Below are 17321 nucleotides of genomic sequence, written 5' to 3' on the forward strand. Positions count from 1 at the left end.
AACATTATTCCCAACATACTGGATGTCAGTGTGGGCCTTGGGAGATGCAGGTCATTCAGATTGGCACCTTGGTGGCTGAATAAGCATTTGTCATTGTGGTATACCATATGGTGAGGCATGTACCAAACTCACCATCAGTGCGAGCAGGTGTTTCAGTTTGACCAGAAGGTAATCTGTTCTGACATTCTGCTTCTCTCTGTGATCAGATGATGGGAATAATGTTTAGTTTTTAAGATTACATGGATGTTTGCACAGAACAGATAACACCATTCATATAGTCAACATATTTTACATAATATTAACATGACAATATTAACATCCACTTTGTTCTGCGTGCATAGATTTTAACCCATGTTGCACCAGTGGCCTTTTAATTATGAGTTTTATTTAGACTTTTAGTAAATAGCCATGCAATTCATGAAACAAGAATCAGGAGGTTCTGGTAGAATTCTGTTGCTTTTTAATTGGACGGTTTGACTAAACTTAGAAAACATACAAAATTAATAACAGTTCAAAGGAAATCTTTCTACATGCTGGCTGCCAGCTTCAGACAGGCGTGTGAAATGCATATACTATTATTATATATTGTACATATATTTATTAGTTTCAGATGTAGCCATTCTTGTATTTTGTTTGTTTACATTATTGTATTTTGCACAACTCTGTTGCTTGTGAAGCTCGCACACAAGAATTTCACTCACATGTGCTGTACCAATGTACCTGCACATGTGATGTGTCAATAAAAGTGATTTGACTTGATTTTCCATGTCTTTTGTGAACATTTCAAACTGTGTAGCTCTAACAGGCGGTTGGCTAACACATACAGCACCACCTCATTACAACGATGAGAGGTTCCAGTGGAAAAAATACATACTGCAATAACAATAAAGCAACAGCACTTTTTCCAGTTGTTACACTTATATCTTTCATTACAAGCAATTCATGTTAGAATACTTACGGAATTAAGCACTGCTACTTTTAACATGGACATCATACTAAAAAGTGTTGCTTAGGTAACAAACAGGCAATTCACAGGATAAGTGTTCATATGGAGAGCCTTCAGTTTTCAGGCCCCTCTTCTGTGAAACCAGTTTCCAGTTTGAATTCAGGAGACAGACGCTATTTCTACTTTCAAGATTAGGCTTAAAACTTTCCTTTTTGCTAAAGCATATAGTTAGGGCTGGACCAAGTGACCCTGAATCCTCCCTTAGTTATGCTGCAATAGGTGTAGGCTGCCGGGGATTCCTTTCCGGGAGTTTTTCCTTTCCAGTCACCTTTCTCGCTCACTCTGTGTTAATAGACCTCTCTGCATGGAATCAAATCTGTTATTAATCTCTGTCTCTCTTCCACAGCATGTCTTTATCCTGTTTTTCTTCTTTGCCCCAACCAGATGGCCCCGCCCCTCCCTGAGCCTGGTTCTGCTGGAGGTTTCTTCCTGTGAAAAGGGAGTTTTTCCTTCCCCCTTCGCCAAAGTGCTTGTTCATAGGGGGTCATATGATTGTTGGGTTTTTTTCTGTATCTACTGTACAATATAAAGCGCCTTGAGGCAACTTTTGTTGTGATTTGGCGCTATATAAATAAAATTGAATTGAATTGAATATGCAACACTTATGAGGTCATAACTGATCTAATGGACTTCCACACAGTAACACTGAACAGGAGATTAAAGCTGAATTCTGTAAAGCCTGATTAAGATTGACCCAGCAGAAGAGCATTGGTTCAGATCCCTCGTGTTTCTAGCTGTGTTCAAATGAACTTTGTCAGGATAATGTCCCATTAGTCTGCCACTTTTGTCACAGCAGGACACTTTGTAGATTTGCTGATGCCTCAATAGGTTTGTGTTACGGATGAAAGACTTCACACTGCTCATATTTCAGTGGATTAACTTTAGTGTGGATGAGCTGATGATTTTTTAGATGATGAAACCTAGCACAAGACTTTCCACACTAAGCACAGTTGAAAGGTTTAACTCCAGTATGAATGAGCTGATGTCGTTTTAAGTTGCAACTCTGAGTAAAAGATTTTCCACATTGATTACAGATAAATGATTTAACTCCACTGTGGATGAGTTGATGTCTTTTTAAGTGACCAATAAAAGTAAAAGACTTTCCACACTGATCACAAACAAATGCTTTAACGCCACTGTGGATGAGCTCATGTTGTTTTAAGTCTCTTTTCTGATTAAAAGACTTTCCACACTGATCACAGTTGAATGCCTTGACACCAGTATGAATGACCCGATGTGCTTTTAAGTAACCAAGCCGTGCAAACGACTTTCCACAGTGATCACAGCTGAAATGTTTAGCTCCTGGGTGGATGACCTCATGGACTTTTAAGCTGTAACTGTGAGCAAAAGCCTTTCCACACTGACCACAAACAAATGGTTTAACTCCACTGTGGATAACCTGATGCGTTTTTAAGTGACCAATCAGAGTAAATGACTTTCCACACTGATCACAACTGAAAGGTTTAACTCCACTGTGGGTGAGCAGATGGACTTTTAAGCTGTAACTGTGAGCAAAAGCTTTTCCACACTGACCACAAACAAATGCTTTAACTCCACTATGGATAACCTGATGCGATTTTAAGTGACCAATCTGAGTAAAAGACTTTCCACACTGATCACAGCTGAATGCTTTGACCCCAGCATGGATGAGCTGATGTGTTTTTATGTGGCCAATCTGAGTAAAACCCTTTCCACACTGACCACAAACAAATGATTTAACTCCAGCATGGATGACTTGATGTCTTTTTAAGTGACCAATCTGAGTAAAAGCTTTTCCACACTGACCACAAACAAATGATTTAACACCAGCATGCGTGACTTCATGTCTTTTTAAGTTACCAATCTGAGTAAAAGCTTTTCCACACTGACTACAAACAAATGATTTAACACCAGCATGCGTGACTTCATGTCTTTTTAAGTACCTTTTCTGAGTAAAGGACTTTCCACACTGATTGCAGCTGAATTCTTTAACTCCACTGTGGATGAGCTGATGTGTTTTTAAGTCGCTTTTCTGAGTAAAAGACTTTCCACATTGATCACAGCTGAATGCCTTGGCACCAGTATGAATGACCTGATGTGCTTTTAAGTGATCAAGGCGATTAAAAGACTTTCCACACTGATCACAGCTGAATGCTTTGACTCCAGCATGGATGAGCTGATGTACTTTTAAGTTGCTACTCAGAGTAAAAGACTTTCCACACTGATCACAGCGGAACGCCTTGACACCAGTATGAATGAGCTGATGTCTTTTTAAGTTGCTACTCAGAGTAAAAGACTTTCCACATTGATCACAGCTGAATGCCTTAATACCAGTATGAATGAGCTGATGAGTTTTTAAGGGACCAAGTCGATTAAAAGACTTTCCACACTGATCACAGCTGAATGCTTTGACTCCAGTATGGATGAGCTGATGTACTTTTAAGCTGCTACTCCGAGTGAAAGACTTTCCACATTGATCACAGGTAAAGCTTCTGTTCCCACTATCGATGCACTGGCGTCTTCTGGGCTGCTTCATAGTGGTCAAAGGGACAACAACTGGATCTGTGCTTGCCGGCGTTGGCTGTTTTTTGCTGATGTCCTCAATGTGTTGAGGTTTTGGCCTGCTTTCCCACATCTCTCCTATAATGACAAAGAAATAAAACAGAAAACCAAATGCAGTTATGGTAAGAAGTAACCCATAAACTGTACAGATGTACACATGGCATTCTTAGAACCTTATTCAGATCAAAAGCATCCTCATAAATAAAATATCAATTTCAGAATTTTTAAAAAATATTTGTACTTCGCATTGCTTCTTAATACTTCTCCTTTAATGGTTTTTGTCTATTTCTACTACTATTTACACTGTAGATATATAGTGAAGATTAAAGACTCAAAGGGTTTATTGTCATATGTACAAGAAGAAAAAGCATTTCTCTGTGCAATGAAATTCTTTCTTTGCTGCCACACACACATGCCGGTTAAGTTAAGGGTTGAAAGAAAGTATGTATATATACACAAATGACACCACATAAAATATAAATAATACAAATAAATAAGTGAAGATAAAATTTAAATCTGAGATAGAAAATAAACCCCCACGTATAAGCTTAAAAACACTACAAAAGACCAAGGATAAAGGAGGATTAGAACTACCTAACTTTCAGCACTACTTCTTAGCCAACAGGCTTCAGTTTACCTCAGGATGGCTAAAACATACCCTCTTAGATGAACCTTTGCTAGATGTAGAACAAGCACTTTGCAATAATCTAGAGCTTATCAGCTCAAACATCCAACGACATGAATGCTTCAAAAGCGTCAACATCGGCTCTTCTCTGACAGCGTGGTGGGAGTTTCTAAAATTGACGGCGTCTTCATTAATCCCATGCAAACGTACACCTATCTGGAACAACCCTGACATATTACAAAACAATAATATGATAAACTTTTCAGATTGGAGTGATAAAGGAATCAAATATTTAGAACATATACTAGAAGGAACAGAATTTATTTCATTTGACAGACTAGTTACACAATATGGGATCAACAAGAAAAGATTTTTAGAATATCAACAAATTAAATCCATAGTAAAAAAGAAATTTAAACCAGGTCAAGTTGAACTACAAACACCACCAAGTGTGGTTCAATTTCTTACTCTTAAAACCCCCAAATTACTATCCAAAATATACAGAATGCTTTCTAAAACAGATGAATCAATATCACTTCCTATTGCAAAATGGGAAGCGGATTTATCAGTTAACTTAGACCAAAACTTCTGGTCTCAGATTTGCTTAAAAACCTTTCATCTAATTAGAAATCCCAGTCTTCAATTAATTCAATACAAAATATTACATAGAGTGCACTATACAGGTCATCGGATGTTCAAGATGGGCTTTACGTCTACCAACAACTGCTCACACTGTCAAACCAAAACACCGGACATTTATATCCACGCTCTTTGGTTCTGTCCACCAGTTCAGAAGTTTTGGTGCGAGATATGTGAAGACTTATCAAAGTGTCTGAAATGTAACATTCCAACTTCCCCCTTAGTGTGTTTGTTGGGCAGCTTAGATAATGTCACTTCAGAAAAGAATATCGCCCATATGGTTTTCACTGCCCTATGCATAGCCAAGAAAACAGCCCTCATGAACTGGAAAAATAAAAATAATCTTAATTCTAACCAATATAGAAATTATCTATTAAAAATGGTAAATGGCCCGCATTTGTATAGCGCTTTAGTCAGTCCCTAAGGACCCCAAAGCGCTTTACACTACATTCAGTCATTCACCCATTCACACACTGGCAATGGCAAGCTACAGTGGGGCAAAAAAGTATTTAGTCAGCCACCGATTGTGCAAGTTCCCCCACTTAAAATGATAACAGAGGTCAGTAATTTGCACCAGAGGTACACTTCAACTGTGAGAGACAGAATGTGAAAAAAAAATCCATGAATTCACATGGTAGGATTTGTAAAGAATTTATCCGTAAATCAGGGTGGAAAATAAGTATTTGGTCACCTCAAACAAGGAAAATCTCTGGCTCTCACAGACCTGTAACGTCCTCTGTAAGAAGCTTTTCTGTCCCCCACTCGTTACCTGTATGAATGGCACCTGTTTGAACTCATCATCTGTATAAAAGACACCTGTCCACAGCCTCAAACAGTCAGACTCCAAACTCCGCCATGGCCAAGACCAAAAAGCTGTCGAAGGACACCAGGAAAAGTATTGTAGACTTGCACCAGACTTGGAAGAGTGAATCTACAATAGGCAAGCAGCTTGGTGTGAAAAAATCAACTGTGGAAGCAATCATCAGAAAATGGAAGACATACAAGACCACTGATAATCTCCCTCGATCTGGGGCTCCACGCAAGATCTCATCCCGTGGGGTCAAAATGATCATGAGAACGGTGAGCAAAGATCCCAGAACCACACGGGGGGACCTGGTGAATGACCTGCAGAGAGCTGGGACCAAAGTAACAAAGGTCACCATCAGTAACACACTACAACGGCAGGGAATCAAATCCCGCAGTGCCAGACGTGTTCCGCTGCTGAAGCCAGTGCATGTCCAGGCCCGTCTGAAGTTTGCCAGAGAGCACATGGATGATACAGCAGAGGATTGGGAGAATGTCATGTGGTCAGATGAAACCAAAGTAGAACTTTTTGGTATAAACTCAACTCGTCGTGTTTGGAGGAAGAAGAATACTGAGTTGCATCCCAAGAACACCATACCTACTGTGAAGCATGGGGGTGGAAACATCATGCTATGGGGCTGTTTTTATGCCAAGGGGACAGGACGACTGATCCGTGTTAATGACAGAATGAATGGGGCCATGTATCGTGAGATTTTGAGCCAAAACCTCCTTCCATCAGTGAGAACTTTGAAGATGAAACGAGGCTGGGTCTTCCAACATGACAATGATCCACAACACACCGCCCAGGCAACAAAGGAGTGGCTCCGTAAGAAGCATTTGAAAGTCCTGGAGTGGCCTAGCCAGTCTCCAGACCTCAACCCCATAGAAAATCTGTGGCGGGAGTTGAAAGTCCGTGTTGCTCGGCGACAGCCCCAAAACATCACTGCTCTCGAGAAGATCTGCATGGAGGAATGGGCCAAAATACCAGCTACTGTGTGTGCAAACCTGGTAAAGACCTATAGTAAACGTTTGACCTCTGTTATTGCCAACAAAGGTTATGTTACAAAGTATTGAGTTGTATTTTTGTTATTGACCAAATACTTATTTTCCACCCTGATTTACGAATAAATTCTTTACAAATCCTACCATGTGGATTCATGGATTTTTTTTTTTCCACATTCTGTCTCTCACAGTTGAAGTGTACCTCTGGTGCAAATTACTGACCTCTGTCATCATTTTAGGTGGGGGAACTTGCACAATCGGTGGCTGACTAAATATTGTTTTGCCCCACTGTACATTGTAGGCACAGCTGCCCTGGGGCGCACTGACAGAGGCGAGGCTGCCGGACACTGGCGCCACCGGGCCCTCTGACCACCACCAGTAGGCAAACAAGGTTAGTATGCAGCCAGGAGGCAGCCTGGGATCGAACCACCGACCTTCTGATTAGTGGCTGACCTGCTCTGCCACCTGAGCTACAGCCATCGAGATTACATTAGTCTCGATACAGCCTCTGCCACCACATCAGATCAATTGCTCTGGGCTCCTTTGATTAGCTCCATCACCTAGTGGGGGTGGGGGGGGGGTCATAGTTTTGTCCCACCTTCGCTGTTGTGATTGGTGTGGGGGTAGGGACACGCTTAGGGCGTCGGGGGATTCCCCAGGAGCATCTTCCTTGGGGGGGCTCAACCCGGGATAGCAGTCATGGCCTATTAGGGGCTCTGTTGGCTCTTAGGTGACTGTTTCCTCGTGGCTGCGTGCAGCGGGGCTAGGGGAGGGTCGACACTGCTGTTCTGGGCCCCGGTCCGGATGGGCCTTCTCACACCCCCGTTCTCTGCGACCTGCTGGAGCGGGGGGGCCAGGAGGAGGAGTTGGCCGTCCGACTGGGGTCTGGAGTGTGGGGCCTCCCTGCTGCTGCGGAGTCGGGGTGGTCTGCTTCTCCCCACCGCAGGGAAAAGGGTAACACCACCTGGGTCTGGGTGCAGTTTCCCCCTCCAGGGGCAAGAGTACCTAGACCCGGTTCTTAGAGTACGCTTGGGGAGTGTGATTGTGTGTACAGCGTCTCTTTATGTCTGTCTCCACGTTGGTTGAGTGTGGAGTAAGTGCATATGAGAGCATGAGGGTGGGAATGGATGTTTGCATCTGTGTGTGCCTGTATGTCTTGTCTATATGTCAGGTTGGGTATCAGACGCCACCTCTCTGGGGACATCTCAGGCCCTCAAAGGTAAGGAGGCCTATCTCCCCGCACCACTTCCCCTGCCAGTGGCAGATGCCCTCAGACATCGGTGCATTGGTGGTTCTTTGTGTCCGGGGATGGGCGCCCAGGTACACACCGACTCACTCCTTGGTGGCTGCTTATCGGGGCCTGGGGCTCGCTTGGGCCACTTCGGGGGTGGGGTGCCCTCAGCCTCTCAGCCTGGGACTCGGTTACTCTGTCTTATCAGTGCTGAGGGTGAGGTTGTTGTCCTCATACCATGACACCAGACAGGCCACCTCTCTCCTACAAGCCGTCATTCCACATACTGATTATAACGTGGAATGATGTTGAGATGTTCAATGATTTGGTGCAAATTATGGGAAAAGTAGGAGTTAAATGAGTTTAGAATAAACCTGCAATGATACTTGTCTCTGTGATGCTGAATACTTTATTACACTTATGAGTTGTAGTTGGTTGCAAATGTGAAGTTGCTTTAACCTAAAGACTTTGTCTTCTAGGATACAGGCTCTGGGTGGAGCTGGGAGTTAAACAAGCTAAACATTTAATTACTGACTAATGTTTTTACACAGGGTTACAGGTTGGAGTGAAGCTGCTCCAAGTGGGAAACTCTGGAGATTGTTGCACAGTCTCCCTAAAACATTCTTTTACATGTCTCATTGGGGAGTTGACACATGGCGAGAGCCGTGTGGCACAAGAGGAGTGTCATTTTTTTTAATTTGCATATGTCGTGAGGTGCCATGACGAGAAGGAGTGACTGAGGGGATCGTCCACAACGTGGAAGCTGAGGCCAGGAGAGAGGCTTCAGGAGGATCAGAGATCACCTTCAGCACAGCAGACATCGCGCAGAGAGCTGTGCTACTGGGCTTCTAGGAGATCATCAAGAGGAGTCTTTGCACAGCAGACAACTATAAGGAGTGGAAGAGTTTTGACGTTGAAGTTGAGGAAGACAACTAAGGTGTACGACGTGCTCTGCCTTAAATCGTCCGGGGCATTGGAACATGAGAACCTGAGGGATGAAGGGAGGGTGCCAAGCTCCAAAAGTGACAGCGCAGAGGAGGTCCAGCGATGGACTTGTGGTTCTGTGAAAAGCACAAATGCCAGGTGACTGTGAAATAACTAACAGCACTTTTTCCACAAGTGAAGCCAGTGACTTACTATCCTAAAAGATTAGACCTAGTTGCTTGTGCTTTACCTCCATGCGTGAGATCAGTATATGCAGCGGCTCAAACTGTACAATGTTCCGGAAAATAGTTTTATTTCACCCTTTGACACTGTTAGTTCCACACGAGGTGGATGTTTTACTACTGCATGCTAAAATGACCTTTCTGTAAGCTACAAGACACTTGTCTCTAATGTCACTATTACTCTCACAACCACACAATCATAAAATGGGGCACAATTCTGAATCCGTCAACCCTTTTGCCAATGAAAGAAGAGGGCACTGCTCATGAGTGTAGAGAGCACGTGGAGGAGGAGTGTAAGCCCAGGGATGACGTAATAGATGTGCCACTCGTTGAGGGAAAGGTTTGGTTTGTTGATGGTTTGAGCTTTACAACAGCAGAAGGACAGGCTAAAACAGGTTTTTACTGTAGTAGATAGTGAGAAAGTTATCTGTGCAGGACAACTAGCATGTTTCATATCTGCTTAAGCAGCAGAGATAGTAGCTTTAACGGAAGCGTGTAAAGCTGCAGAGAGACAATATACACTGATGGCCAATATGCAGTTGCTACATTACATTTCTTTGAAGTGCAGTGGGTGAGACGAGATGTGACAGCCTCTACAGGGAAGCCTGTAGAACACGCCAAACTCCTGCAAAATCTGCTGGAAGCAATAATATTGCCCAGTAGAATTGCCATTTGTAAATGTGTACACACATGTGAGGGAAAGATCCAGTTGCATTAGGGAATGCTTTTGCAGATAAGATCACAAGAGAGGCAGCTTTCGGAGCACATGGTGTTCACATTTTAGCGGTGCAACACCAACAGATGTTGCCTATTATACGAGATGTACTGGCAGACATGCAGGCCCACTCACCTACTGCAGAAAAACAGTTTGGCTCACAAAAGCAGCGAGCTTGCAGGATGGTGTTTATTGTCTATGTAATAACCCAATACTGCCTCAGAATTTGTATGACCGCTGCGATTTTGAACCATGGGCCGTGCCATGTCTCGACAGGAGGGATGATGGCAGCAGTAGAGCAACATTTTCATAATCTAGGATTTAATACTTAAAAAAAAAAAATTTAAAAAAAATTAGGGCTGAACGATATATCGCATTTGCGATAATATCGCGACATGATCAAGTGCAATTTTCTAACCGCAAAGGCTGCGATTATACTGCGATTATATTATACAATTCATGGGCTGCATCCTCCTGAGGCCGCATTTGTAGACCGATTACGTCACAGCGACGCGCCGAAGGCTGTCCAAATTACTACCATATCCCAGAATTCATAGCGCGGCCCAGCCAAACTCCAGTGTCCAGCAATGGCGGCCGCTACTAAGTTTTAAAATTACTCATACTAATCTTTCTGGGTCACAAAATAAACTTTTAACATATTTTCAGGCGAGAAAGTAGTTGTGTAAACATCAAATATCTGCTCGGTTTATCAAGATATCCCATATTTGCAAAAGTGCTTCGACGTTTTCAGAGGCGTCTGCTACCCACCAGCTCGACAGCTAGCCGGGAGCTCGAGGGTTACTGATGCGGCCGAGAACGGCACAACTCCCGGCACATCATTTTCAGATCACCGCGGAGTTTCGCTGCTCGGGTTAAACATAATATATAAGTCACTTAGACAACCTAAAAATGTTATTGTTGGGCTTTTTTCAGTGTTTTGTTTGTTCGTGAGTAAATCGGTTTGGCTGAGATTAAAGTTATTAGATTAGATAAAATAAAACTTTATTAATCCCCCGGGTGGGTTCCTCCTTGGTTTTCACACAGCTGACTAAACGTCAAACAGAAAACTTATTAAACAGAAGTATGAGACAGTCGAGAATTTACACCAGTGTCTGGTTATATTTTAGATAGCAAGAAGCAGACGGCCGAGTTTATTAAACTCCACCGAGACAGCGGTGACGCTAATCAGAACTAGCCTTCTGATTAGCTAATCAGAAGGCTAGTTCTGATTAGCTAATCAGAAGGCTAGTTCTGATTAGCTAATCAGAACTAGACCGTCCAATTTCACGCCTTTAAACTTTAAAGGCGTGTTTGTTTGTGTGTTTATACAATTGCTATTATGTTTGCACTTTATGTGTAATGTTACTGACTGCAGAGATCAGTAAGATGTTTGTAAGCTAAAAATAAACTATTGTGTATGTTCAAATATACTGTTGTGATTGAAGAAGTAAAATAAAAATGTCAGTCATCAATTCATGCATCACCTCATGTCATCATAACAGAGGTCTGTCTTCCAGGAAAGAACAGTTTAAAATTAATGTAATATAGTATTGGCCAAACTATATGATGTATTGCTTGTCTTTGTTTAATAATACAGAAGACAAAGACCTTAAAAAATAATCGCATATCGCATCGCAATCGCAATATTGGGGCAAAAAAAATCGCAATTAGATTATTTTCCATAATCGTTCAGCCCTAAAAAAAAAAAATTGCAGGTCATGTATGATATGTTGCAAGAACAATTCTCGGGGTAATTTGAGACCTAAGAGAGGGAAATTCCCCAGACCCAGTCACCCATTTCAAGTTATTCACATGGACTTTATAGAGCTGTCTAACTGTAATAACTATAAGTACTGTTTTGTGATAGTGTGCCCTTTTTCAAAGTGGGTAGAAATCGTCCCAACTAGGGAAGCAGATGCCATTTCGGTTGCCAAAGCCATATGTAAGAATATCATCCGGGACACGGGATTCCGGAGACCATTTATAGTAATAATGGTCCACACTTTGTAAATGAAGTGATTGGATTAATGGCACAGCATCTAGGGATAACACTAAAACATCATTGTTCATATCACCCACAAAGTGCAGGGTTGGTAGAGAGAACTAATGGCACAGTAAAGCTAAGACTTAGGAAAACAATGGAAGAGAAAGGCAGGACATGGTTAGACTGTATAGAATTAGTTAAGATGTACATGAGGATTACTCCAACAGAGAACGGTCTGACGCTTTGGGATTATATATGGTAGACCATTTAGAGGTTTAGTCTTCTGTAGTGATGATAGAAAAGCAGAAGAGAGAACACATTAGCAGATTGGATGCTTAAAATGTTTAAAAGTAAAGAAGTCATGAGAACAAATCATCTGCCAGATGATTCTGTTTCTCTGCAGGAGCAGAGTCTGAAGTCTGGAGATTAGATGCTCATTAAGGCCATGGAGAGGAAGTGCTGGCCCAGTCCACGGCGGGAAGGTCCCTATCAGGTGCTGCTGACGACGCCCACAGCAGTGAAGATTGCTGAGATAAACACTTGGATACATCAAGTGCACTGCAAGAAGGTAACACACTTCCTGGCCGACTCTGGGTAATGGTGAAAAGGCCAGCGGTACAAAGGGGGGAGTATATCTCTAGGACCTCTCGTCTCAATCCTGGTGAAGAAACCAATGGATCCAGAACCCAACTTAGAATGGCTAAGGAATGTGCTGTGCACCTTCTTGAGCCTGTTAGCCCTGAGTGGGTTGACAGGAGCGCACTGGGACAGAGCAAACCACACCCAGTACCCGCATGGGTTTTCAACCAACTGCTGGTGGCAGTTGAACACAACCGCTCACATAAACAACGAGACCAATGGTTATGCTTGTGATGCCACTGTCTACACATTCTTCTGGACTGTGGCCATATAGCCACAGAGAGCGAGACAGTTTGTTTGCTTGCCTTAGCAACACATCCAGGAGTAAACGTACTTGGAACACTGCCAAATTTTCAACTCCTCTGAACCTGAATGGATGGTTGATTCACCAGTAGCCGGGAAGGTGAACTGCTCTGGTAAGACAGACCTGCTGGCCTGACTCCAAGTATCTGACTCACTGCAGGACATTGAACAGCTAAACAAACTGGAAGCAGGCCAGTTACCCATGTGTATGAAGGGCAATGGATTAGTCCAAGTTGGAGATTTACCATGGAATTTGTGCAACATCACCCATTCTTTTTGTCCTCTGCAAGAAGGGGTGTAAACAGAAAAGAGTTTTGTCTACATTTACATCATGAACACTTCTCTAAGCTGGTTGAGGTTTTGAGCCAAGAAGATCAAAACAGCTTGATCTAATTTCCTTCTAAAAATCTTTTTCTGCAGAGACAACAGGAAAGGAGAAGTGTTGTAAATGCAGATAATTCACCAGTTGACTCTAACCCCCACAGGATGCCTACAGTGAGAAGATTTGGGGGGTTGATAGGAGTCATAAAAAGGAGTGTTGACCAGGCTGCAGCTTTGAAGTTAGCTGAAAGCAACATGGACCAAACAATAAAATCAACTGATGTGTGTGAATGCCTATGTCTGTATACAGTTGGATTGTAGTGACATATGATTTTTGAGAATGTTGATTCTTCTTGTTTGATTGTTGACATCCAGTTGTTTACTTGCAAGTTGTAGTTTACTGTGTATGAGATCAATGAGAAGCAGGTTAACTGCTTAAAAGAATTAAGTGTGATGTTTTGCTGCAATAGGAGGTGAATGACATGACAGAAGCCTGTGTATAAATGACGCCTGCGCTGAAAATGTCAAGCAACTGGTGCATGGCTGAGAATATACTACACAGGAATAATTTGGAGCATACAAATAACAAAACAGGAGGGAAATGTTAAAGTGAATTGTTAAATGTTGTCATTTTTATATTTACCATCTCTACATTGTTTCAACTCTGTGATGAAAGGAATAGAGATGGAAAATGTGACGTCATTCAGGGGTAAAACCGCAAAGGATTCTGGGAACTTGTGGCAAGAGGTACAAGCGCACGCAGGCTTTCAATTGAAATCAGTTACACTGTGATAAAAAGAAACACAAAAAAATGGCAAGAAGCTGCTGTATTATTAACTGCAATAGCCGGTCCCATGACAGCCACGGGAAGCCGACCGGTAAAGAGATCGGTTGTTATCGGATTACGTCGTTGAAGAGAAATTGTTCGAGCCATGTTTCCGAAGTAACAAAGAGGCGACTGGATTGCAGCCATTCAAAGACCAAATATAACGTCCCAGAACACTCCAGCTCACAGGTTAGTCTGCTATAAGCATTCCCACAAAGGTCAGTCTGCTGTTGTAGTTAATGCGTCATTTTTCATAACATAATTGGTGATATAGGTTACAAGCAAGTCTGGCGCTGAACAGAAATTGTCGCGCTATGCTCCTTTGTTTATTGTGCATAAATAGTGAATTGTCCTGACACAATATTGCGTTTCGCTTCTGTTATTACCATGGTACATTGACAAAAACATATACTTTTATTCACAGGATAAAACAGTTGTTTTCTATCACTAATTGCCCAGTACGATTACAGCATACAATATTATTGTCACTGCTACATTTCTGTGATGCGTACCAGAAATTATTTCCACTACTAATTAATTACCGTTGAGCTTAGGGCTGAACGATTATGGAAAATAATCTAATTGCGATTTTTTTGCCCCAATATTGCGATTGCGATGCGATTATTTTTTAAGGTCTTTGTCTTCTGTATTATTAAACAAAGACAAGCAATACATCATATAGTATGGCCAATACTATATTACATTAATTTTAAACTGTTCTTTCCTGGAAGACAGACCTCTGTTATGATGACATGAGGTGATGCATGAATTGATGACTGACATTTTTATTTTACTTCTTCAATCACAACAGTATATTTGAACATACACAATAGTTTATTTTTGGCTTACAAACATCTGAGCATAAAGTGCTGACAAGGAACCCTGGTGTAAACATTAAAATGAAAGTCAGTACAATGTGCAGATTGCAGAAATATACATAAAAAAAATCAGTGGCTTTACCACACTCAGTTTTTCGACATCTGTGAACTACTAGACAGTCATTCAATTAAAAAATAATATTAAATAAATAAAACTAATAAATAAAAAATACACACATCTTACTGATCTCTGCAGTCAGTAACATTACACATAAAGTGCAAACATAATAGCAATTGTATAAACACACACACAAACACGCCTTTAAAATTTAAAGGCGTGAAATTGGACGGTCTAGCCTTCTGATTAGCGTCACCGCTGTCTCGGTGGAGTTTAATAAACTCGGCCGTCTGCTTCTTGCTATCTAAAATATAACCAGACACTGGTGTAAATTCTCGACTGTCTCATACTTCTGTTTAATAAGTTTTCTGTTTGACGTTTAGTCAGCTGTGTGAAAACCAAGGAGGAACCCACCCTGGGGATTAATAAAGTTTTATTTTATCTAATCTAATAACTTTAATCTCAGCCAAACCGATTTACTCACGAACAAACAAAACACTGAAAAAAGCCCAACAATAACATTTTTAGGTTGTCTAAGTGACTTATATATTACGTTTAACCCGAGCAGCGAAACTCCGCGGTGATCTGAAAATGATGTGCCGGGAGTTGTGCCGTTCTCGGCCGCATCAGTAACCCTCGAGCTCCCGGCTAGCTGTCGAGCTGGTGGGTAGCAGACGCCTCTGAAAACGTCGAAGCACTTTTGCAAATATGGGATATCTTGATAAACGGAGCAGATATTTGATGTTTACACAACTACTTTCTCGCCTGAAAATATGTTAAAAGTTTATTTTGTGACCCAGAAAGATTAGTATGAGTAATTTTAAAACTTAGTAGCGGCCGCCATTGCTGGAAACTGGAGTTTGGCTGGGCCGCGCTATGAATTCTGGGATATGGTAGTAATTTGGACAGCCTTCGGCGCGTCGCTGTGACGTAATCGGTCTACAAATGCGGCCTCAGGAGGATGCAGCCCATGAATTTGGACATGTCCAGAGTATAATCGCAGCCTTTGCGGTTAGAAAATTTCACTTGATCATGTCGCGATATTATCGCAAATGCGATATATCGTTCAGCCCTAGTTGAGCTCAAAGGTCCCATTAATAAACTGTTAACGAATGTGTATTTATGAAGACGATTTGTGAGACTGGTAAACTTATGATATGTACGATGGTCTTTCGTTCTACACGGTGCATTTCAAGGTCCTGTACCCATCCGTCGGTAAACTGTACCTGGGCTTGTTGCAGTGACCCGAAGTTACTAAACTTCACGAGTGTATGCACTCACTCCAAGAACGTATGATTATAAATATGAGCGTGGTGAAAGTTGGGCAGCACGCTAACGTCCTTTGTCCACTCTGTGTGCTCGTACGGGTCTAACCCTTTCACTCCTTTGATTTTTTCCTCGTATCTCTTCTTTGACTTTTCATCAAGTCTGTCTTTGTACGGACCGGCATTGTTCTCCTTTGTTTTGTACATACCTTTTTGGGGGCAAAGAAAAGCCAAGAAGGTATTGGAACGGGAGAATGAACGTTTTGCGGTGCTGCAAATGCTTGCGTTTGATGTGGTACTTGGATTGTTTTGCCACGAGTTCCCAGCATGCAATGCGCGAAAGTCACGTGGTCTGTCGATCTCTATACCTATTTTTCTCTAAACAATTTGAAATTTAGGCCCTGAAATACTCTGCAAGAAACCAAGAGGGTCTCCCACTCGGCAGGCCCTATTCTCCATTTCACCGAGTTAAAACAAATATGTCGTGGGCATTTAATTAGAAGAAACAGTAATAGTGTTTCACCCAGAGTTTTGGGCTTTCACAGCAAAACCTCACAGACGTCAGTGTTGTAGTTCACTCCGACTGGAGGTCCAAATGATTTCAGTGAATCCAAACTAAGAAATAAAATCAGAACAATCACATGTGAACACCATCCACCTTCAACCCACTATGAGCCTTCATATGAGACTAAATCACATAAACTACCTCTGAAAAACCATTGGATCTATTTGTACACATGTCGTATGGAGTCGTATTCCCCTCGTGTTATCACACAGCAACTAAAGCAGCTAGCAGCATGCTAAGATAACTAGCTAAAGGCTAGCGCCAGCTTAATCACGTGTTCAGTCACATATGCTGTGATGTGATGTACCCATAAAAGTGATTTGAGATTGGTTACCTGTGCAGGAGAAAAGACCAAAGACTAGTGATGTGTCCTGTGTGTCGACGCTTCGATACCTGTGTCGGGTAATCTCGGCGAGTTTTTGTGAAACGCGTATCGAGGCTCGCTTTGATTACGTATGCAGTGACGTTCGAGGCCTCGCGGGCAGTCCGTACCATGTGACTGATTCAGGAACTGGCTCGCCGGTTCGCGCCAGATTCGAAATAAAGTGGGCAGCAAAACACAGCTGATTTCCCATCACACTGTGTTGTTGAACCGATTACGTACGTGTTACATAGTTACTTGAGCATTTATTGTTCGATGGAACCAGCAAGGAAGAGATTTTTTTTTAAATCTCATCTCTTCTAATAAAGTATGCACACAGTAATAAATATCACGAATGATTAGTACCATAATATAAATAAACAACACCACAT

At 42.0% G+C, this 17321-nt stretch overlaps 1 protein-coding gene across 1 annotated transcript; it reads right to left on the bottom strand.

The window, feature by feature from the left end:
• Positions 1-437: 437 nt before the first annotated feature.
• On the bottom strand, positions 438-17307 carry LOC113029694 (uncharacterized). The gene is made up of 2 exons (XM_026180684.2): positions 16903-17307; positions 438-3625 (listed from the first exon to the last, which is right to left on the bottom strand). The coding sequence occupies exon 2, from the start codon at positions 3618-3620 to the stop codon at positions 1947-1949; it is 1674 nt and encodes a 557-aa protein (XP_026036469.2). The 5' UTR covers positions 3621-3625; positions 16903-17307; the 3' UTR covers positions 438-1946.
• Between the last annotated feature and the right edge of the window lie 14 nt (positions 17308-17321).

The sequence above is a fragment of the Astatotilapia calliptera genome, chromosome 9 (assembly GCF_964374335.1).
Source record: "Astatotilapia calliptera chromosome 9, fAstCal68.1, whole genome shotgun sequence".
Classification (NCBI taxonomy): domain Eukaryota; kingdom Metazoa; phylum Chordata; class Actinopteri; order Cichliformes; family Cichlidae; genus Astatotilapia; species Astatotilapia calliptera.

Coding starts and splice junctions, on each gene's coding strand:
- LOC113029694 (XM_026180684.2), bottom strand. CDS start 3,620: ATGTGGGAAAGCAGGCCAAAACCTCAACACATTGAGGACATCAGCAAA.